The sequence below is a fragment of the Pituophis catenifer genome, unplaced genomic scaffold (genome assembly GCF_029215685.1).
Source record: "Pituophis catenifer annectens isolate HBS135680 unplaced genomic scaffold, rPitCat1.0.hap2 SCAF_8, whole genome shotgun sequence".
In the NCBI taxonomy this organism is placed as follows: domain Eukaryota; kingdom Metazoa; phylum Chordata; class Lepidosauria; order Squamata; family Colubridae; genus Pituophis; species Pituophis catenifer.
The window spans coordinates 32,861,033-32,884,198 of NW_027256888.1; the positions used below are offsets into that span (position 1 = coordinate 32,861,033).

At 34.8% G+C, this 23,166-nt stretch overlaps 1 protein-coding gene across 1 annotated transcript in view; it reads left to right on the top strand.

Annotated features, from left to right (window-relative positions):
• Window positions 1-23,166, top strand: part of GALNTL6 (polypeptide N-acetylgalactosaminyltransferase like 6) — a 971,551-nt gene that overhangs the window by 782,733 nt on the left and 165,652 nt on the right. The window contains exons 5-6 of the mRNA XM_070948436.1: window positions 14,973-15,158; window positions 17,132-17,315. Of these exons, the coding sequence (XP_070804537.1) occupies window positions 14,973-15,158; window positions 17,132-17,315 (370 nt within the window). The remainder of the gene's footprint in view (window positions 1-14,972; window positions 15,159-17,131; window positions 17,316-23,166) is intronic.

The following is a 23,166-nucleotide window of genomic DNA, read 5'->3' on the forward strand; positions in this document are numbered from 1 at the left end:
GATTCAAATATGGAAGATTGTATTGAAGCAGATGATGAAAATGTCAGTAACAGTGACAATGGTGAATGTAAAATAACTCATGATAACAAAAATACACACAATGAGAAGAAACCAAAAATAGGTAAACCAATTCATGATGAGTGTGCTCACATCTTACATAGGAAGTTAGGACATGCAAGCTTTCCTGTAGTACAAAAAATGACTGAACACGCAGAAGGTGTAAAAATAAAAAATTGTGAAAATTATTTAGAATGCTCAGTATGTAAATCCACCAAACTAAAAACCAGTCCCAGACCAAAAAAATCTAACAGATCAACTAACAATATTTTTGATTTGGTACATATGGACTTAGTTGGTCCATTAACTCCATCAATTAACTATAGAAAACGTTACTTCCTAACAATAGTGGATGATTACAGTCGCTATGGTTTTGTTTACACATTAAAGCACAAGGATGAAACCTTTCAGAAATTTAAGGAATTCTACAAACGCATAGAAACACAACATAATATCAGAATAAAACAAATTATGACAGATAGGGGATGTGAATTCATGTCTAAAGAATTCTCCCAATGGTTAAAGGACAGAGGGATGCTACATTTCACGTCCAATCCATTTTCTGCATTTCAAAATGGGATTGCAGAGAGAAAGAACTCCACACTACAAACCATGATTAGATGCACATTAGAGGATGCTGGTTTAGGCAAACAATTTTGGTCAGAAGCCTTACATTATTCAAATTACACTCAAAATAGAACATGGTCCAGTATTGTGAATAAGACACCATATGAGGTGATGTACAATAGAAAACCTAAATTAGCACACATGCACATATTTGGAGTTACTGCAGACGTGCACATACCTAAACAATTGAGGAGAAAGGGAGAAAACGTATCCAGGAGATTAAGATTCATGGGATACGAAACTGGAACCAAAGGGTACAGATTCATCGATAATAATAACAAATTTATAGTATCCAGAACAGCTGTGTTTCATGAGCAGGCCAATTGGTCTAAGTTGCACCTTAATGAAATTTTTCCTAATAAAAGCAAAGATAATATATCTTACGAGGAAGGAACAACAGAAAATCAAAATATTAACAAAAGTAAGAACAAAACCAAAACTTGGACAAATAGTCAGCATAAAATAAAGACAGACACATTAACAAAAAAGGAAGCCAGATATTTGCATGACAACCATAGCAAACCTGAAAGAAATATTAGAAATAATAGAAACCAAATACCAAATAAATACAAAGATTATATTATGCATATGGATGGAGAACAAATAACACCTAATACATATGAGGAAGTATTGAAACTTCCCCGTGAAGAAAGAGAAAAATGGGAACTAGCTATGGAAAAAGAAATGAAAAGTTTACAAGGATTAAATGTATTCACACCTGCGATCGCACCTAAGGATAAAACAATTATAGGTACCAGGTGGATTTATAAAATTAAGAATTTAGAAGGAGGTAATACCTTATACAAGGCCAGACTAGTTGCACAAGGTTATGCACAAAAATATCCAGAAGACTATACTGACACATATTCACCCACAGTGAGAACAGAGAGTGTCAAAACAGCTCTTGTAGTAGCATCTGCACTCAATCTAGACGTGTTTCAATATGACATACAGACTGCATACTTACATGCGAAATTAGATAAGGAAATATATGTAAGAGCACCACACAGTCAATACACTAATAAGAACGAAATTTGGTTATTAAATAAGAGTCTGTACGGATTGAAGCAATCTGGCAAAAGATGGTACGATTGTTTGGTAAAAGTACTAAAGACCATGGATTTCAACGCCACCACTGCTGATAACTGTTTCTTTGTAAAAAAGAGTAATGATCATATTGAATTTGTATTAATTTATGTGGATGATATTTTATATATTGGAAAGCATAAAGAGAGCAGGGAAATCTTTGTAAATAAGTTAAACGAACACTTCTCATTGAAATCACTAGGTAGAGTGAATAAATACCTTGGTGTACAAATTAACAAAACAAAAAGGGGATTCAAACTTACTCAGAAAGATAAAATCATTGAACTCCTAAACAAATGTAACTTAAATAATGCCAAAACATGTGACACACCTATGCAAACTGATTTTCTTAGAAACAATGATGAATCTTCCCCTGAGTTTAAAGACAACACATTTTACAGATCAGTTATAGGTTCACTCCTTTATATATCTAATTGGACTAGGCCAGATATTGCATTACCTCTCAATTTATTGTCAAGATATGTTAGCAAACCAACCTTGTATCATTGGGAAGCTGTCAAAAGAATTTTAAGATATCTAAAAAGTACATTAGATTTTTGTTTAATATTGGAACCCAATAATGACAAAGAACCAAAAATTACTTGTTATGCTGATGCAGATTGGGCTGGTGATACATCATGCAGAAAGAGTACCTCTGGTTATGTTTTTCTATTGAACGATTGTCCAGTTTACTGGTATACTGGTAAACAAGAACTGGTAGCCACTTCTACCACAGAAGCGGAATATGTTTGCTTGTCTAAAGCTGCAAATAACCTTGTATGGTTCAATGATTTGATCACAGATGTTTGGAAGAAACCTACTTTACCATTTATTATGCATGAAGACAATAAAGCGGCCATTGAAATATCTAGATCCGATGCAATTGGACAAAGGTCCAGGCATATTGATATAAAATTTAAGCACGTGAGACAACTATCTCAAGACGGATTCATCAAAGCAATACATTGTGATACTTCTGAACAATTAGCTGACATATTAACAAAACCCTTACCTTCTAAACAACACAAATATTTAACTTCTAAATTATATGTATTATATTGTCCTGAATCTGAATGTAACTGATGTTGTATAACGAACCGGCATTTAGAGGGGGATTTGTCAGATGTAAATGCCTTATTCTCTAATGTGTAAATAATGTATATATGGAACATCAGGGGTTAACTTATTCTTTGGACTTTAATGTATTCATAATTTACCACTCCCATTCCTGGCTCCACCCCTTGTATATAAAAGGAGCCATCCTCCCCATTTTCCTTGCTTCTATCTTGAATATTCAGCGAATATAGAATGCCTATTATGATTAAAGAGAGATATATTTAAATCTCTAACTTCTATTATCTTTATTGAGTCTGATCCTGAAAATATTGCAACAATCACATTGCTTTCATTTTATAAGAAAGCAAACAGCTTAATCTCTTGCAATGCTTTCTTTTGTAATCTCTCTGCTGTGCAAGAAAGGAAAAGAAAAAAACAGATGAGGCAAGAACAAGGATACTGACTGTAATGGCAAATTCATGTGGTTGAGATATGCTTTGAAAGCTTTCGAATGGCCATAAAATTCTCTTATAACAAGTGGTCAGTAAGCAAGGATTATATGTGTAACATTCCCAAATGCTTCACAAAATGCAGTATACTATATACAAAGTTGCTCTTTTGTTAAAGAAAGAAAAATCAGTGAAATAACATCAGTCAAGAACAAGCTTACACCTATTTAATTTGTTCAGTTAATTAAAATAGTCCTAGACAGCTTTTTTAGGTAAGATTCAGCAGGGCAACTTATGTAAAATGCTCCTGAAATAATCAATTACATTTTAATTAAAGTAACCATTTTAAAGAACAGTCTAAACTGAAGCACACTGTTTTAAAACAATTTTAGACCAGCACTACTTTAAAACAATCAACTTTAAGTAAGGTCTCTTAAAAGCCTTTATTGATGGTGGCATAATTAAAAAAACCCTCTACTATTATGGGACCACTAACAAAAAAGCTGTCAGATTAATTGGTTTTTAAGCTAAGTGATTTTCAGACCTACTTTTAGCTCTTAGCTCTTTTAAATTTGTTTTTATTGAACTACAGTTAATAAACGTTATCAGGTAACAAAATGAAAGTAAATGCAAAATGCATAGCGAAAATAGTTATAGAAAATGCAAACAAATATTTTAAAATGTAAGTACTGTACATGTAGAAATTTTTCTTATATATAAAATATCATAGTTATTGCTATTAAACAAAACTTTAAACATCCATTCAAATTTGATAAAATTATGACTCCTACATTTTATCTCTTATTATTTCAATTTTGTCTGTAAAATAGCAACTAAAGAGGCTATTAATTCACATCTCAAGTGTCACATTATCTAATTTTTTCCAATGTTGGGCAACTATTATTTTAGATTATATAGATAAATTCCTTGTTTTTAAACTTGAGGTTTGGTTCTGTAAATAAATGCAGTAAGCCTAACTCTGGAGAGCGTTTTTTTATTTAGTGGTGTTACTTTTCTCTCCCAAAATTTTACTCCAAAATTACATGACCACCACACATGAATGAATAACTCTTTTTTCTGTATTTAATTGAACTAAGCTTTTGTTGTTTTTAACTGTAGTTTTTTTTTTTCAATCTATTTGCCAATACGTTAGCATTTTTATTATCATGTTCATAGTAGCTTTGCTTGGTAAAAATAACCTGAGAAGAGATTTTATCTGTCCCCAAATCATCTCCTTTTATTTATTATTTGTTTATAAATTGTTATTGATCCAATTATATTTTATTTTGGTAATATATTGTTAATTTTTGAATAAAGCTTATTTGCCTTTTGTAATGCTATTTTTAAAATTGTGCTTATCTGTTTTATACACTGTCCTCTTAATATGCCTTCATAGCATCCCACCTTATTCCTGATTCATTTATATTAGTTTCTTAATTCCCACCCCTCCAAGTTTGAGTTAATGCTTACTTAGCAGCTGCATTATATAATAAAACAGGATTATAAGTAAATGGGCTAATCTCTTTTAATTAATTAATTACTCAAATAATATATTCAGATTAAACAACTTTTATATGTAATTGATCTTTGAGCTTGGAAAGTTTATATGGAGAGTTTATATAGTAAAGTCTTTTAAACAGTTTTGGCTTCAAACTGTTGAGCACCTGCCATTATAACCTCTCAGTGTCTCAGATAGAAAGAAATCCAGTAATATTAAGTATTCCAGTCTGTCTAAGAAAAACAAATAAGAGAATACCCTTGCACCCCTAATTTCTGGCTTCCTAAATAGAAATGAAAAGCCTAAGGAACGAGGCTGTAAAGAAAGTTGTTGTTAACTCTCTACTTGTAGGAAATCTGTCTCCAGTTAATTTTAAATACTTCCTGGCTTAGAACACATAAACCTTCATCTTTGTTGAGCAAACAATGAATTTAATTGTCTTTATATCATTTTTTTTGAAATTTTTTTTTATTTTTTAAAAAAAACATAAACATAAAATACATCTTTTAAGAGCAAAGTCTTGATCTGGTCATAAATAGGTACAATTGCTTACACTTCTTTGACAAGCTCTATCCCGAATTTCCTCCGTTACATCTTTTAAGATAAAAATCAAAACACAAATTTTAACAAAAATTCTAATATCTTAATCTAGATATTTACCATTCTATTGTATCGCCACAAATCTTAATTTCCAAATAAACACATCATTTTTAATTCCAATTATTAATCAAAATTCTATCTAGCTCTTCCCCAAATTTCCTCTATTACACCTTTTAACATATAAATGAAAACACCATTTTTTAACAAATATTCTAACCTCTTAATCTAAATATTACCTTACTATTATCTCACCACAAAACTTAATTTCCAAATAGGCACAATTCTATTTTTATTTCAATTTATAAATCAAATTTCTATCTATATTCCTTAGTCCTTGGACCCGTTTCATCAAATCCTTAAATCTTAAACTCTATTAATTTACACCTTTTTTTTAACATCATCTATTACACTTTTCATTTTATACAGAATCATTTCATATTCATGTCACTTCATTCAATTATTTTTCCAACATATTCTTTTTTCACTCCCATCTATTATTTTATCTAATTTTTACCATTTTATATTTTAGCTGATTCACAGCATATTTTCCTCCACACCTACATCTGTTGTTTAGCTGGTTCGCAGCATATTTTATTTTGGCTGATTTCCAGCATATTCTCCTCCTCACCTCCAACTATTATTTAGCTGATTTCCAGCATATTTTGTTTTGGCTGATTTCCAGCATATTCTCCTCCACATTTCCAACTATTATTTGGCTGATTCCCAGCATATTTTACTTTGACTATTTCCAGCTTATTCTCCTCCTCTCCTCCAAGTATTTTTTTTTATTGAAAAAGTTTTTCAAATACAAATTTCCCCCCCTTTTCTTCCCCCCTCCTCCCTAACCCCCCTCCCCCTCCCCTCCCCCTGTGGCTTCTCCAAAATAAAACCCAAATTAATAACAGATTATATAATACTTTACCATCCTTTTACTCCACCCCCCATATACTGACCCTTTCTTTCTAACAATATTATTATATCCCCCCTATACTATACATTTCAGAACGACATTCAGCTGTAAAATTATATAATAAATCCTAATTTGGCAATTTCAACTCATAATCTACCCATTTCCTCCTCCCCCATACATATATCTCTTAATTCAAGTCTTTTACGTATATTAATATAACATAACATCCCTTTTCCTAAACTAAACAATCAGTAAACTAACCCAGCTCCACCCATTTTCCTACAGGTCTACCATACATAATATTTTTAATATTTTTGTTCTTCTGCCCACACCACTAAAAAAAATATTTCCATATGTAAATAAAATCCTCAAATGACTTTAAGCTTGTATTCCATATGATATCTTCTATAATATCTTTCAACTGGATTGTTAATTCGATCACCCATGTTAGGGTAACATCACATTCTAGTTCCAACAGTATGTTCGGTATCTTCAATTACCATCTGCCCCCATCAATAATAAATATTTTCGTATATAAAAAACCACCTGAGTGACTTTATATTTATATTCCATATAGTGTCTTCTGTAATGTCTTTCATCTAGATTATTAATTCCAACCACCGTGTTAGGGTAACCACCAGATCTTCTGCATGCCCCAATCCCATAGTTCTCTTGCCTTGTAGCTCAGCATAAACGTAATCCATTTGTCAAAGAGTCCAAAATAGAAAGTTCCAATCCACTCAATTAAAGGCCATCTTCCACATCCCTAAAGCACAGCACTGCAGAGATCTGTCACTCTCTTCAAAATAGTATAAACCAATACTTTGCCTCAGCTATGTTTTCATGTATTTAATCGTCTCTTAAGTAACTGGCATTAAACTGTTGTTTAGTCTAAAATTTTTTAGTTTTGTAGAACCTGCTTCTTCTTTTCTTAACTTTTTGTGGCTTAGATCTCCATCCTGGTTGCCTTTCTAGAACTTGTATATCAGCTGATTGATTTCCATGCTGGTCTGTAACTTGATAAATCATCACATTAGAATCCAAAGCCGCCTCTCTTGTATTTATAGGTAATCCAACTATAACCTCTGAAGGAGAATCCAAAAGTGGCTCGTCCAAAAAGGCCTTTGTAACTTGTTGTTTTTCCATTACCTCCATCTCCATCTGCTTAGCCTGAATTTCAATCTCTTGTTGAATTTGCTTTTCTTTATTCCCCTCGTGTATTATACATGGAGATGTTGAATCCATTTTAAGAACCTTGTAGTAAAATTCTTCCGCTTTTTCAACAGTATTTAGTTGATATCTTTCTCCTTGATATCTCAATATTATACCAACTGGAGCATCCCACCTAAATGGGATGTTTTGTTTCTTTAGCTCAGTCACCAAAAATCCAAAATCCTTTCTATCTTTTAACATCTTGGGCGACAGCTCTTTAAATATCCAAATCTTCCTTCCATGCATTTCAAGAGTGGAATTAAAAGACTTTTGCACAATATCATTTCTTATTTCTTTATCAGTAAAGTAAATCACCACATCTCTAGGCAGCTGCCTTTGCTTTGCCACCCAAGAATTAGCTCTGTAGGCCTTATCAATCTTGCAGGATACCTCTTCCTCTCCTCCAAGTATTGTTTAGCTGATTTCCAGTATATTTTGTTTTGGCTGATTTCCAGAATAATCTCATCCACATCTCCAACTATTGTTTGGCTGATTCCCAGCATATCTTATTTTGGCTGTACATCTCTTCCTGGCTGATTCCCAGCAAGGTTCAGAATATTAACCATTTCCAACATACGTTAAGCTCAATCTTAGTTTGTCAATTAAATCTGTGTATCTTATTTCATCATACATCAATACATTAAACATTCATATTTAATCATATTTACCATTCTCAGTTTTGTTAACAATTTAAAATTAAAACATATTACCTCAAACATATTCTCCATCTATTCTCCCATAAACTAGTAAATTTTCTTAAATTTATCTCATATTCATACTCTTATTCTTCTATGAAGATATCATTTTTATCCACCTTTACATTGATTTTCTATTTTAATTACCTTGTTTTATTTTCCATCTTTATTACTCTATAAACACCTCCTGTATATGTTCAAAATTCATTTAAACATTTAAGCATTACATTTTCATTTTTAATCAAACTGTTTTATGTTCTTATTTCACAACCAAATATATTTTATTTTATAGCATTTCCTTATCTGTCCATAAGTATTCCATTTAATTCAGTGTTGTCAAATTTGAAACTCTATAGGTCTTTTTAATTTTCTTGTTATAACTATTCCATGCAAAGTCCGTCAGCTTCCCTTCTTTTGTTCCTGCGCCATTTAACTTCTTTTGTTCCTACGCCAGTTAGTTTCACTTTTTTAATAATTCCATTATATTTCTTCTTTCTTTCCACCAATAAAACCACCCATAGACAGAACAGGACTCTCCAAAATTCAAAAGCCCTTTGTTGTTTTCAAAGTAATCCAAAATAAATGACAAATCACATTGTTTCTTTTTCAAATGGAAGTCGAATCTCTGCAGTCCACACTTTCACTTAGACACAGCAATCTCCATTTTGTTATAATTATGTAACCATCCCTTTGTCTCTCTTCTTCTAAATTTAAAGGTGTTAAATCCCTGTTTATCATTTTTTCTTTTTTCTTTCTCCAAAGATCAAATCAGTTCCAGTTTAAAAAGATTTCCTCCAATCTTCTTCCCCCACAAATCCACCGCCACTGTTTAAGGCTAGGGGTATTATTAGTAAAAATTCATACTCTGATGTTGTTTCTCGCCAAGGTTGGTGTCACTCACCCAGCTTCAAAGTACATCTTTACTTCTTCCTCCTGCAGATTTCTTTACTTCTTCCTCCTGCACATTTCTTTTTTCGGTTTGTCCCAGCTTCGTGGCAGTCGCCATGACTGCCGCCTCCCGCCGCCGACTCACAGAGGGTTCCCTCTGACCTCTGAGGAACTTGCCTGTTCCTCTCAGTTGTCCGAGGCACCCCTCTTCTCTCCCCATCCCTGCAAGATGGGTTCGGTCCGAAGACCCATTGACGGAGATTCAACAGCCGGGGTTTTCGCGGGGCTCATCAGAGCCCGCTATTTCCCCGACTGTCTCGCCACGACGCCAAACCAGAAGTCATCTTTATATCATTTCAATGTCTCTTTTTTCATTTTGAACTAAGTATTGCAAAGCATCAACCAATATTTTTATTTTCTGCTTTTTGTCCTACTTTGTACAGATGGGAACATACAAAATTTTTTTGTTCAGATGCAGTTGCATCCAATCTTCTGTCAGTAGCCATTTGATTTTAAACATAAGAGTAACCCTACTATTCTAATAGTTCAATCTTTTGTTTCCACTGTTGCTATCCAGATGTCCCTGAAGTGCTTGTAAGCAGAAGATGGAGACATACTCCTTTCGCCATTGTTTCCCTGAAATGGTTTGCAAGGGAATTGCTCCCAATGTGGAGGTAATAGCTCTCAACAGAATTGCCATCCACTAATTTATCCAATTCTCTTTTAATGCCATCTGAGCTAGTGACCATCCCTGTGTCCTTTAGCAATTAAATCCACACCTTAATTGGCTTTCTTCTTTCTGTTTTAAATCTCTTCCCAGTCAACTTCATCTTATTACCACTTGTCATAATGTTTAGAGAAAGGAAGAAAAATCATGTTCTGACCACTTTTTTTTATCAATCATGATTTTATCATCAATCATTATCTCTTTCAAATCATCTTTTTTTTTTCCAGAAGAGCAATTCTAGTCTTTTCACATAGGAAAGAATTTTGAGTCCCTGACTGCTTGGTTTCCATCTATTGTACTGTTCTCAGTTTCATTATATTTTTTTTTCAGTTGAGGCAACCAAACTAGACACGGTATTCCAAGTATGAGTTCATCATGAGGCGGCAGTTTTATTTTCAATCCCTTACCTAATGACCGCACTACCTCTGTGAGAGACAGAAAATCAACAGATGCAATTCTCATCGTCACAGCATTACTGGAGCTGTTTAAAGTATTTTGGCACAGACTGTGAAATCTCTGTGAAAAAGTTGGCAACTCTAAAAAAAATGGGCCAAGGAAGTTGGCAGCATTGATTGAAGCATACCTTTGGCCATTCTGCCAAGTTCTCTTAATTATTAGGACAGGGAAAGGAATTGCCTATTTGCTATTCTTTCTGTAAATTTCTCTTTACTTTAAATGAAGATAAAAAAGACACACAGAAAATAATTACAATAGAGAATTTGTTTATAGACTATCACTAGGGGAACCATAATACTGTCCTTTATCATTGCTTGTCAAGCCACTGACAACCTATAAAGCTCCTGTTCCTGCATATCATTTTATTTGTCTGTTTCTCTGCCAATTCCTACCTGGCAGATTCCTGGCATATATCTGCTCTATGATTGATTACCTTTTTTAGTAAATGGCATGAAGAAAAGGATGATTTTTTTAAAAAATAATTTAAATTAAAAATCAACTCCCCATTTTTATCAAAAATTATACTGGTGTCTACACTTCACATATACCATTATTGCACAAGAAAAAATAAATAAACATAACCAAATACTTTCCTCCCAGTCCATTCCATTCTGTCTAAAATTGGAATTTATGCATTATCTTACCATATAAAAAAACCTATCTGAGATGAATGCTCCAGTATCACAGCAAGTATTCCAGAACAGAATCCAGTAATAATAAATGACCAGGATGCATGCATCCTAAATACATTATAGTTATTTCATTTTAGTGGACTTTCTCATTAACACATTACACAGTTTTATAGAAATATCATAATTTTTATAATATAAATATGAAATAATATCACATTTCTTTGTGCTTTGACTTTGAGCAATTATCTAAATCTCTATTTTGAATGATACTATTTTATTTGCATGCAATAGGTATATTATTTGCATGCAATTATACTGACTATTTTATTTGCATGCAATAGATTATTATGGCAGACAATTTTGTAATTGTAAACCTGTTAATATAAATCCTGGAATTATTTGAGGGAAATTAATTATTTATTGACTAAAATTTTGTGTTTCTCCCCAATCAAAGACACTGGGCAGCTGACAATTATATAAATCCAAAGTCCACATCATCATATGATAAAAAATTAATATGAACAAATATGATGAATAAATAAATGTATTATGTAAGTTAAAAGCCACAGTAAAAAACAATTTATAATGAAAAGTAATATCACTGAGCATAATACAATAGTGTACATAATCAAGATTTCCATCGCATTCCTTGCTCAATCTGAGGTACAGTTGTCCCCTGATCCCTCACATAGAATTGACCTGTGTACGTTCTCTGTAGTTGCTGCCCATCATCATCTCTACAATCTTTCCCCCTCCCCAAAAAAAATATGGGAAATGAATTGACCTAAATGCCTGAATCAATAATTACTTTTGAGTCCACATAGGACAAAGCTTATCCCATAGACAGCCTTTTTCACTTTCTTAGTCCACAGATTCCTAGATGACCTTGCAAGGTTTCAACAATTCCAATTCACCAATCTCTGGCCAGCTGACAGTTGACTATGAACAAATCTGAATTATTTTGTCTGCAAAAGTCCCAAAAGTACACCTAAATGTAGTTCTTCTGATTCAGATATAGATAACCTTTAACAGTGTCACTAAATAATTTCTGGTGATGAGATAAGGGCAGAAAATTATAGACATCCCACCATCTTTACTGCTATAGTGAAGATCTGAACTTGAGCTTAATTTTATTTGTTCTTAGTTTTTGACTGGAGTAAGAAATTTTGCTTCTTAAAATTAAAGCTGTTAAATTTGAGTTGGGAAAATCCTAAATGCTAGCAAAGAACTAATTATTATTTTTATCAGATGTTTATCTGGAAGTAGCTTAGCTTAGTGCCATATCTAATTTTGTTCATAGGGTCAAAACTGGGCATCTTTCTGGCTTTATGCTAGCTCATTTTCTTGGGATAACACTGAATGTCAGATTAATTAAGTTGATTATATTAATGAAATTAATATTAGGGTTATCATATCTGGGTTGCAAAAATGTATACTGCTAAAGGGCAGCAAAAAGAAAAGTATAATGATTGTGTGAATTTTTGCCACATGAAATAGTATGTTTAATTAAAGTACACAATTTTATTAGGAAAATAGCAGCTGCAAGGAAGTCTGAGTAATATTCAGATCATGGTAGATAAAGAACAAAACTTTAATTTTTGGCTCCCAGTCATGAGCTTTACAAAATAATTATCTGGTCTTCCATTACCATTTACTGCATTCCATACAGTATTCTATGTAGATTTCAAGAGAAACCTTTATTGGTATCTAAATAATATCCTTGGAACTATGGCAGGAAAAAAAACTATCTTAGGTGATCTTTCTAGGATTCAAATAGTGGGTAATGACAAAACTCAAGATTCATTTGTTTATTATATACCACCTTTATTATTTTTACAAATAACTCAAGATGGTAAATGTAATCAACACAGCTTCCTCCTCCTATTTTCCCCATAAGAACCCTGTGAGGTGACTTCTGCTGAGAGTGACTGGCCCAAGCTCACCCTACTGGCTTTCCTGGGTAAGGCAGGACTTGAACTCATGGTTTCCTGCTTTCTAGCCTGTTGCCTTAACCAAAACACACCAAATTGGATCTTTATTATTACTGTTATTACTGTTTTGATTTGATGCCACCTGACCCCCAAATCCACAACATGTATTCATAATTGCTGAGGACACATAAATTGATATTAGAATAATTAATTTGGTGAACTGGCATACTTTAAGAAACCAATGTTATATTTGTTTTTCTTCATATATCAAAGATACAATATATTAGTTTTTAGAAAAGACAGATGTGCAGGCCATATTTTTTTCCTCTTCTGTACAATCATGTTCAATCTTCAGATCCTGCCTAAGCAAATTCCTGCAAGTTTTTGGATTTGTAATTGGCTGACAAACCGTACTCAATGAATAGTCCTTAATAGTACTATATCCATATGGGGAGAAGTAAGCAGTGGGGTGCCACAAGGCTCCGTCTTAGGCCCAGTATTCTTCAATATCTTTATAAATGACTTAGATGAGGGAATAGAAGGGGAACTCATCAAATTTGCAGATGACACTAAGCTGGCAGGAATATCCAACACCCCCGAGAACAAGCTCAGGATCCAAAGAGATCTTGACAGATTTTAACAATGGGCCCTATTCAACAAAATGAAATTTAATGTGGAGAAAAGCAAGGTTTTACATCTAGACAGGAAAAACCAAAGGTACAAGTACGGATTAGGTGAAACCTGGCTCAAAAACAGTAACTGTGAAAGGGACCTTGGAGATGATCACTTAAACACGAGCCAGCAGTATGCAGCAGTAGCTAATGCAAAAAAGCTAATACAATCCTTGGTTGTATAAAAGAATCATATGAAGTATTAGTACCACTACTCGTCCCTATAAAGCTTTTATAAAGCCTTAGTAAGACCATATCTGGAATACTGCATCCAGTTTTGATCACCACATTACCAAAAAGATGTTGAGACTTTGGAAAAAGTGCAAAGAAGAGCAACTAAGATGATTAGACCCTGGAGACAAAAACATAATGAAGAACGATTGCAGGAATTCGGTATGGCCAGCCTAGAAGAAAAAAAAAAACTAGGGGGGACATGATAGCAGTATTCCAGTATTTGAGAGGCTGCCACAAAGAAGAGGGGTCAACTTATTTTCCAAAGCACCAGAGGGCAAGACAAGAAAAAATGGGTAGAAACTAATCAAGAGGAGAAGCAACCTGGAATTAAGGAGAAGCTTCTTGACAGGGAGGACAATTAACCAGTGGAACAGCTTGTCTTCAGATGATGTAGGTGTTTCATCACAGGGGGTTTTAAAGAAAAGACTGGACAGCCTCCTATCTGAAATGATATAGGGTCTCCTGCTTGAGCAGGAGGTTGGACTAAAAGATCTCCAAGGTCCCTTCCTACTCTATTCTGATTTAATATTCTGATTGAGAAGTGGTTTACCATTGCCTCCTTCCAAAGGCTTAGGGAAAGTAAGTAGCTGGCTTTGTATCTAAGGCACCCTAGAACTCATGGTCTCTGTTTTTCTGATGCCTGTTCTGACTGTCATTCTTCCTAATGTCAACTAGAGGAATTGAAAGGGGAAGGGGTATATAGCTAACTATTATTAATAAATAGCTATTGTTTATTTGCTGAAAAATTGTATCTAATTTTTGAAATTGCTCCAAAGTTGATTTGATCTTATACCTTCATTAATACTGATTTAACTATATAAATGGAAATAAATACACATTCATACTATGCATATTTTTATATAATTAATGGGCTAGTAAACTCATTTAGAAAGGGCACCATTTACAAAACCATATGCCAGAATGTTCATTTGGCCTTGGACAGCAGGCTCTGGAATGTTGATGAGCATCTTGTGGTCATTATGACTATGATTCTACACAGGATGGAAGTTTGCCAACAGTGAATGTGCTATGAAGAAGTTTAAAATGTCAGTTGCTTCTTTTTGTGTATTTATACAAAGAACATTTGCAATTTATGAAGCGCCTCAGACAGTTTGGCAAATAATGAGGAGCTCTGGAAAAAAACCCAAAGTGAATGTGAATATGTATTATGAAAAGGATCATATATTCTCAAGTCATCTCTTCCTAACCTATGCTTCCATATTCTTGTCCATATCTTTTGTAGAACATTTAAAAGAGAAACTGGAGGAATATATGGCTCATATTGACAAAGTGAGAATTGTGCGTACCAAGAAGCGGGAAGGACTTATTCGCACCAGATTACTTGGAGCTTCAATAGCTAAAGGAGAAGTATTGACTTTTCTAGATTCACACTGTGAAGTTAATGTGAACTGGCTACCTCCTTTACTAAGTAAGTAGCATAAAATACCTTAATCTGAATATTAGAGTATTTTTGCCATTGTTTCTTTCTTCAGCTCTCCTATCACTTTTGAAATGATAACTATATACAATGTCAGATAAATAGACACAAAAAGATTCATTGTGCAATCAAATGGTAGGTCCATAGCTGAGAGTGGTTCTGCCTATTCTACGTTGTGAAGAAACAAAATTTGAATGGAACATGTTTTGCAAATACAGTGCTTTCGCCATTTGTATATAACCACAGCACAACCATTTTCTGGAATATCATTTTTCATTGCACACCTGTGATTTTATCATTATCTCACTTCAATCCATGAAGTAAGATAGGCTTTAGCTGTCCTTAGCTCTACTTGTATTAAAGGTTTTTTTTCTTCTAATTCTGACACTGTACAAAACATTCCTCAAGCTGTGATTAGGTTTTGTCACTTCTTTCCTTTGAAGGAAATCAGTGACTTGAAACAGAAACAATTGAAGGGATTGACAGTAGAGGCACCAAATTTCAAGGTAGTTTTCTACTGGGTCAAAGATGAGAGGAAAGCATTTCCACACAATAATGGGAAACTGCAAAAATGGGGAAAGGCAGAGGCGTAAGTAAATCTCTCTGAGACCTAAGGCAAACATTCTAGTTGGAGCTGCCAAAGAGAAAAGTTCAGGTGTCAGCCTCTTATCTCAGACAGCAAGTGATGGTGAGCAGGAGAAAGGGAAGCAGGTAATATTGTAAGTGCTTCTTCAATACTGTCACTGTAGCAGCAGCAGCAAAAAACAGTCATACAAATATATTTTTCCATCCTGTTCAACTTCCTGTACTCATTGCCTCTGCTTCCTCAATACTCCATTTGGAGTCTGAAAGCCTTCTCTATTAGATTTACTGCCATTAAGGAAAGGCAAAAAGGTTCTGTTTTTCTGTGATGCTCAGAAACATTGACTCAAGCTTAATAAAAGTAAGTCTGCTGACAGTTCCATGCATTCATAAAGCAAAGCAACAATGCATACAATTATTTAAATGCTGGTGAGGCTGAATCATCATTCAACAAGTCGCACAATTCCGAGACTGAAAGCCTGAGATGGTTATGTGGACAGAACAGGTATTTAAATTCTAAAGGCAGACTGTCTCACACTTAACCAAATCTCAAGAAAAGTACTATTCTAAAGGCAGGACCAACAGAGAAGGCATGTTTATTGAGCTCCAGAAGATAATATTGCCTAAACTAAATGACCCAAAGTCTGCTGACAATGTCAGATCATACTAGATGAGAAGATGTTTTTATATTTAGTCACCTGATGAATCAGACAAAGTTATCTTAAGAATCCAGTATAATTTGGGATTCATCTGAATATCCTTTATGCCACTAATATTGTGAAATGAAATAAATACCCTAAAATTTTGGAGCTTCTTTTTTGCAAATTAATTTTTGTAGATTAATTCAAACATAAAATAGTATTATGGGGTATATAAAAGTGTAATGGACTGGAAGATCCCTGCCTTTCAAGTACTGGGTTACAGTAAAGCCAAATATATTTCAATAACAAGAAGCAGCATTTTCTTTGTGAATATTGTACGCCAACCTCAAATGAGCATTTTTCATTCATTTTTCTTTCTAAGCATCCTTGTTGGCTCCTTATGTGGCAGACTGGAGACAACATAGAGCAGCGCAATGACAAAGATATACATGGTTTGACTTTGATGGTCTCACTGGGATGCTTCTCTCTTTGAAGAACTATAATTGCTTCTAATCATTGTGCAAGTGCTTCAAGCCCAGACAAGACTGAACTTGGATGCAGATATGAAAACTGAAATGTTTCTAGGGCCGTGGGGACTTGCTTAAGCAATCTTCCGATTAAAAAGATAGTAAAGCAGAGGAAGAAGCCCAAGGGTTTTTATTTGGGGGGTGGGGGTGGGGGTAAAATGATAAATGGCTTGATTGTCTTGCTGTTTTTGAACTTTCTGTTTTCATATTTCAGATCAGATTGCACTGAACCATAAAACTATTGTATGTCCCATGATTGATGTCATTGACCACAATCACTTTGGGTATGAGGCCCAAGCAGGGGATGCCATGCGTGGAGCCTTTGACTGGGAAATGTATTACAAAAGAATACCAATTCCACCGGAGCTCCAAAAGCCTGATCCCAGTGACCCTTTTGAGTAAGTAGTCATTGCACTGAGCATGAAAATGAAACACTACAGATGATAGGACCTTGGAGTAAATTAGGCTCAGATTGTACAGTTTTATTAAAACTAGTAACATGTAGGAGCCATGGAGAGAAAAATCAAAGGATGGATGAAGGGATCCATAGGAATGCCTCTAGCACTGTAGTTTGATCAGGAAGAAATCTGGTTAGCCAAAGACTCTTTATCATTAACAGGAGAAAAAATAGTAGATAATGGAAAATAAATTTATCTGTGTTGATTCCTATTACACAAAATAGTACCGTATTTTTCGGAGTATAAGACACACCTTTTCCCCCCCAAAAAGAGGGTGAAAATCTGAGTGTGTCTTATACTCCGAATGTAGCCCTGACCAGCTTCTCAAAGGGAGTTTTCAGAGGCTGAAAAAAGCATCAGAAACGAAGCTTCAGAAAAAAAGGCCCCAAACAGAGCTTCAGAGGCTTTTTTTCTGAAGCTCTATTTTGCAGGCTTTCAGAGGCAGGAAATAATTTTTTTTCTGAAACGGAGTGTCGGAAATTTCAGAGGCAGAAAAAAAAGCCAAAAAAAAAAGCAAGGCACCGAGCTCACAACCAAGGAACCTGTTGCTAAAATTCACCTCTGGGAACAGCTGATTGGGGGTATTCTGGGAGGCCAATCCACCTGCCAATCAGCTTTTTTCTTATTTTCCTCCCCAAAAACTAAGGTGCGTCTTATACTCTGGTGCATCTTATACTCGGATGCGTCCAAAAAATACAGTATTTAGGAGACTTTGATTTGTTTGCTAGAGATTAGCGCAACAGATAATCTAACTTCAGTTTGCTCTCATCTAGCTAAGAAATTACTATTGATTGTGTTGCTATTATATGCAATCTTGTTATTTTTTATTTATTTATTTGTGACCAGCGTTTATTATTTTTACAAATAACTCAAAGCAGCAAACATATCCAACACACTTTCCTGGTCATAGTTTTGCCATAACAACCTTGTTGGGGGGGGGGGAGTTGGGATGAGAGAGAGTGACTGGCTTAAGCTCAGCAATTTTTCATAGCTAACATAGGACTTGGATTCATGATCTTCCACTTTCGCACCTGGTGCTTTAACCAGTAGACAAAATGGCCCAGGTGATACACAACTGATTGTGAATAAGTTCAAATAAGCCAACATTTTATCACTAATATTGCATGGTTCACAATTTTTTTAAAAAAAATTGATTTATATGCCGCCCTTCTCCAGAGACTCAGGGCGGCTTACAGTGCATTAAGCAATAGCCTTCATACTTTTGTATATTTTGTACAAAGTCAGCTTATTGCCCCCACAAACTGGGTCCTCAATTTACCTACCTTAGAAAGGATGGAAGGCTGAGTCAACCTTGAGCCTGGTGAGATTTGAACTTACTTTAATTGCAGACAGCTGGTGTTAAATTACAGTGCTTTTAGTCTGCAGAGCTATCCAGTCTCTCCCTAGTCTTCACAAAGTCAACTCCCTTTTTTATTGATTTTTTTTTTGTCTATATTGTAAAATAGAATTTATGTTCATCTGCCAACAAAACTAAAATCCACTGTCTTTCTTGGGCAGCCATAGGTCCTCTCATCACTGCATGATCCATTCTTATCTCCACCTAGAGGCGGAAACTTAAAAGTACAAAGACTGTGATAAGAACAGTGAAGAGTGTACTGAGGAGGCAAAGTAAAAGATACAGGTTGCTCCGATTGCATGGACTGGAGTATGTTTGAAGCTGCTTCAACGTACTTAGATGAATTTACTGAGATTGTGACATCATATGTTAGCATTGTAAGGACAAAAGGTTTGTGTATATATAACAACAATAAGCCTTGGTTTATAGCTAAGCTCAAGCAGCTTTGTCGTGCAAAAAGGAGGCCTACAGGAAAGAAGGTAGGATCTTGTACAAGATTTCCCTTGTCGTGCAAAAAGGAGGCCTACAGGAAAGAAGGTAGGATCTTGTACAAGATTTCCCTTGTTGATATTCCTGGCCTGATGGTACAAGATCCTATCTTCAGGGTAGCAAAGAGAAGCCACTCTGAAAAGCTGAGAAATCTGTTCTCAGCTAATGAATCTGCAACTATGTGGAGAAGCCTGAAGAACATCATTAGCTACAGCAGACAATTCCTGAAGAGAATTGTCAAGTGCAGATGACCTGAATGTGTTCTGCTGTGAGTTTGAGAGGAGAACACTGTCATTTACTGTTACTTACGCCACTTCAAATACACCAACAGTAGCCAATTTTCTTCCACCTATTTCTGTTCCTCTGGGCTTCCACACCTCTGATGAGCTTAGAAAAAGATTTGTGAGTCTATTTCATAGACAAAAGGTCAGAAAAGCACCAGGCTTAGACAGAGTGACTCCTTCTTGCTTGAAAGCCTGTGCTGAACAACTGGCCCCTATCTTCACATGATTTTTTAATAAATCACTGTGTTATGTCCCTCCTTCAAATGCTCTGCCATCATTCTGGTTTCTAAGAAATCCTCCATCAGGGAGATGAATGAATACAGGCCAGTTGCTCTGACATCTGTAGTTCTGAAGACCTTTGAGAGGTTAGTATGGATAGTTAGGACTGCAAAAAGAACAGTTACAACCAGCCTGCCTCCCATAGAAGGCCTGGATATTGCACAGGTCAGGAGAGTTGAGAAGATATCTGCAGACCCCTAACATCCTGGACATAAATTGTTTTCAACTCCTCGCCTCAGGGATGATTCTGCATGACAAAACAACTAGACACACAAATAGTTTTTTTTTCCCTTTGTGACATCATTCTGCTGAAGACTTAGTTCTCATAATGTTGTCTAAAGTCTATGTGCATTTACCCATGTAATATGGCTGTAATATTGTTATCCTTATATTATCTTCTTTACTCCACTCTCTTATTGGTATTATTATGATTATCATTACATTCTATTGCTTTGCATGTACACTGAGAGTTTGCACAAGTGACAAACTCCTTGTGTCTAATTAGACTTGGCCAAATAAAGTATTCAATTCAGTGTGTGTGAGAGGGCGGAGAGGGAGAGGGTGGGAGAGTGTCAGATGTTCAGACTGGCTTTGGCATTTTTATCCACGTACCAAGTCCTTCCCAAGGAGGAGGTAGATGTAGATGTTTGATGAGGTATTGTTGCAGGATGTAGGCTGTTCCAAGCAAAGCTGCCTTTTGCAATTGTCTGGTGCTGAATTTGTCAATGCCAATGATGTTTAAGTGCTGCTCCATTTGTTTTGGGATTACATGCATGTGATTCTTGGTACTTCCTTTGCTTTCTTTTGCCACAGGCATGTGTGTATATGCCTGTGTGTGTCTGATTTTTGTTTTTTGTTTTAATACTGTATAATGCTAGCTAAGTAGGATTTTCATTCTAAGCACAGTATAGAATTCCTACTTACACAGCATGACAACCAGTCCCTTCCCTTCTGGAAATAGAAATTACTTCTACTACCACCTCAGTTCTACAATTAGGTTAATGCATACCAAACAAAAGACTAAGTCTGAAGTAGAGCAATAATCTTTCAAAAAGTCTGAATACTTTTCAGAATAGGCCCATATTATTGTATGTATTCCAAACAGATTTTATTTAAGAATCTGAAATTTCTACAGTGTTGCCAAAAGCATCCATTTCTAACCTGGTACCTTCCAAGTACATTTCCTCTCATTCCAAGTCAATGTAATTCAAAATATATGGAAAAGGCTTGTTTTTAGGAAGTCTGGCCTATGAAATCCTGCATGTTTCTTTGATAGGAGTTCCGTTTAGTAAGAGAAAGATTTCCCTACTCACTGAATTAAGAATTGATACAGAATAGGTGTTTGCCATATAAACAAAAACCTGTAATAGTTTTTTGCAAGGATCCATATTACGGTTTTGTTTTGTTTTCTGGTAGTGTTTCAAACATTTGTATATTCTTGCTGATCAAAATCAGACTTTTTCACCCAAGCGGTTTTGTTAGAGGTTGAAGAAATATTATTCAGAAGAGGGAACTTCTTATTGACAAAAGATAATGATTTTTTCCTTTTGATAGTTGGTGAAGCTTTTATTATTTAAAATGCATTTGTTTCAGAGGGAATGTAAATCTTGCCTGCTTCTCTGCCTGTATTTGGGGAGGGGGGGGTGTTTGTCCCTTTAATTTGTTTGCCTTGGGGAAGAGTTAATTATTAGACTCTCTGATTAAAATATAATATAATTGTGTACACTAAATAATTGTATCCAAATGAGTATATAATTAATTCTAGAAAAAAATTACCCAACTTTATGACCAATTTCTTGAAGATTATGCAATATTCTATGCAGCAAGCTACCCTTCAAGATCTGTTTATGCATTCAGGCAGCTTTCAGAACTTCTGGAAGATTTCTTTTACTACCTCTAAAATCTTACCTTCTTTACAAGATTTTTAGAAAGAAAAAAATATATGAATGAAATTGTAGGGGAAATTAGGGTTATAAATACAGAATGATAGTATTTTCTCTTCCCACTGACTCTAACAAAATTCTATGAATGAGTAAATAATTACATAATAAGAGCTTCATCTGGATGAAGCCTAAATATTACATATTGCTATTTCATTCAAGCATTGTAAGCAGGATATTAACCATTTTGTATGTCTGGCAACTTTGTGAAGATTCAGTTTGCAATTCTGATTCCTGAAAATCAATAAAACTAATTGAGGAATAGATCTGCACTGGACTGGACTTTTAAATAATACAAATATCTTGCCATTTAGTAAATTTGATGTGTCTGATAATTACATACATTGGGATTACTTCTCAGTGTCAGGGCATATTCTGGCTTTCTAGAAGAGTATTAAGACCCGGTTCAGTCAAGTAACATATGAGTGATATGCAACCCTGGGAGTGGTTGATAGCTTGAGGATGCTTTCTTCATCTTTTTACCTTTGTCTATTTCTGTAGGATTTTATGATTTTTTTTAACTTGCTGAGAGTCACTTAAAGGACCCAGTTTGTGGGGGCAATAAGCTGACTTTGTATAAATATACAAAAGTATGAAGGCTATTGCTTAACGCATTGTAAGCCGCCCTGAGTCTCCGGAGAAGGTGGCATATAAAACAAATTTTAAAAAAAGAGCAATGTATGAATCTGATTAATAAATAATAAATGAATATAATATATGTATTTGTTTATTTGAAACATTTAAAAAAACATTTTATAGATAGTAGAAGAGAGGTTTCAGCAGAAACAGGTTTCTAAATCTCTACAATATAAATGTGACCTTTTCTCTTCAGAGAAAAGACTGGTGGGTTAGGAAAAACATAGATGTTTTCTACAGTTTCAGTTTCTGTTTTTTGTTTTTTGTTTTAATTTGATTTATATGCCGCCCTTCTTCGGAGACTCAGGGTGGCTTACAATGCGCTAAGCAATAGCCTTCATTCTTTTGTATATTTATACAAAGTCAGCTTATTGCCCCCACAACTGGGTCCTCAATTTACCTACCTTAGAAAGGATGGAAGGCTGAGTCAACCTTGAGCCTTGGCGAGATTCGAACCTGCAGTAATTGCAGGCAGCTGGTCTTAATAACAGGGTGCTTTAGACCACTGTACTACCAAGGCTCTTAATACAGTACATGGTTCCATAGGCTTTTCTCTTTTTTAAATAACAAATAGATTGCTTCTTTCCAGAGCTGTCAATTTGGTGCTCCATTCCATTGACTTGAAACCATTGTCATGCAGTTGGTATCAAATCAGGTCATTGCATGATCAAAGATCAATTTTATGCATGCCAAAGCAGTACACTTAAGTGGTAGTATACTGTAGATGATAAATATTAGTCTGTTTAACTAATCATTACTGATAGAACGTCATTTTCTTGCACTAGATAGCTAAATTGTCAGGTGCA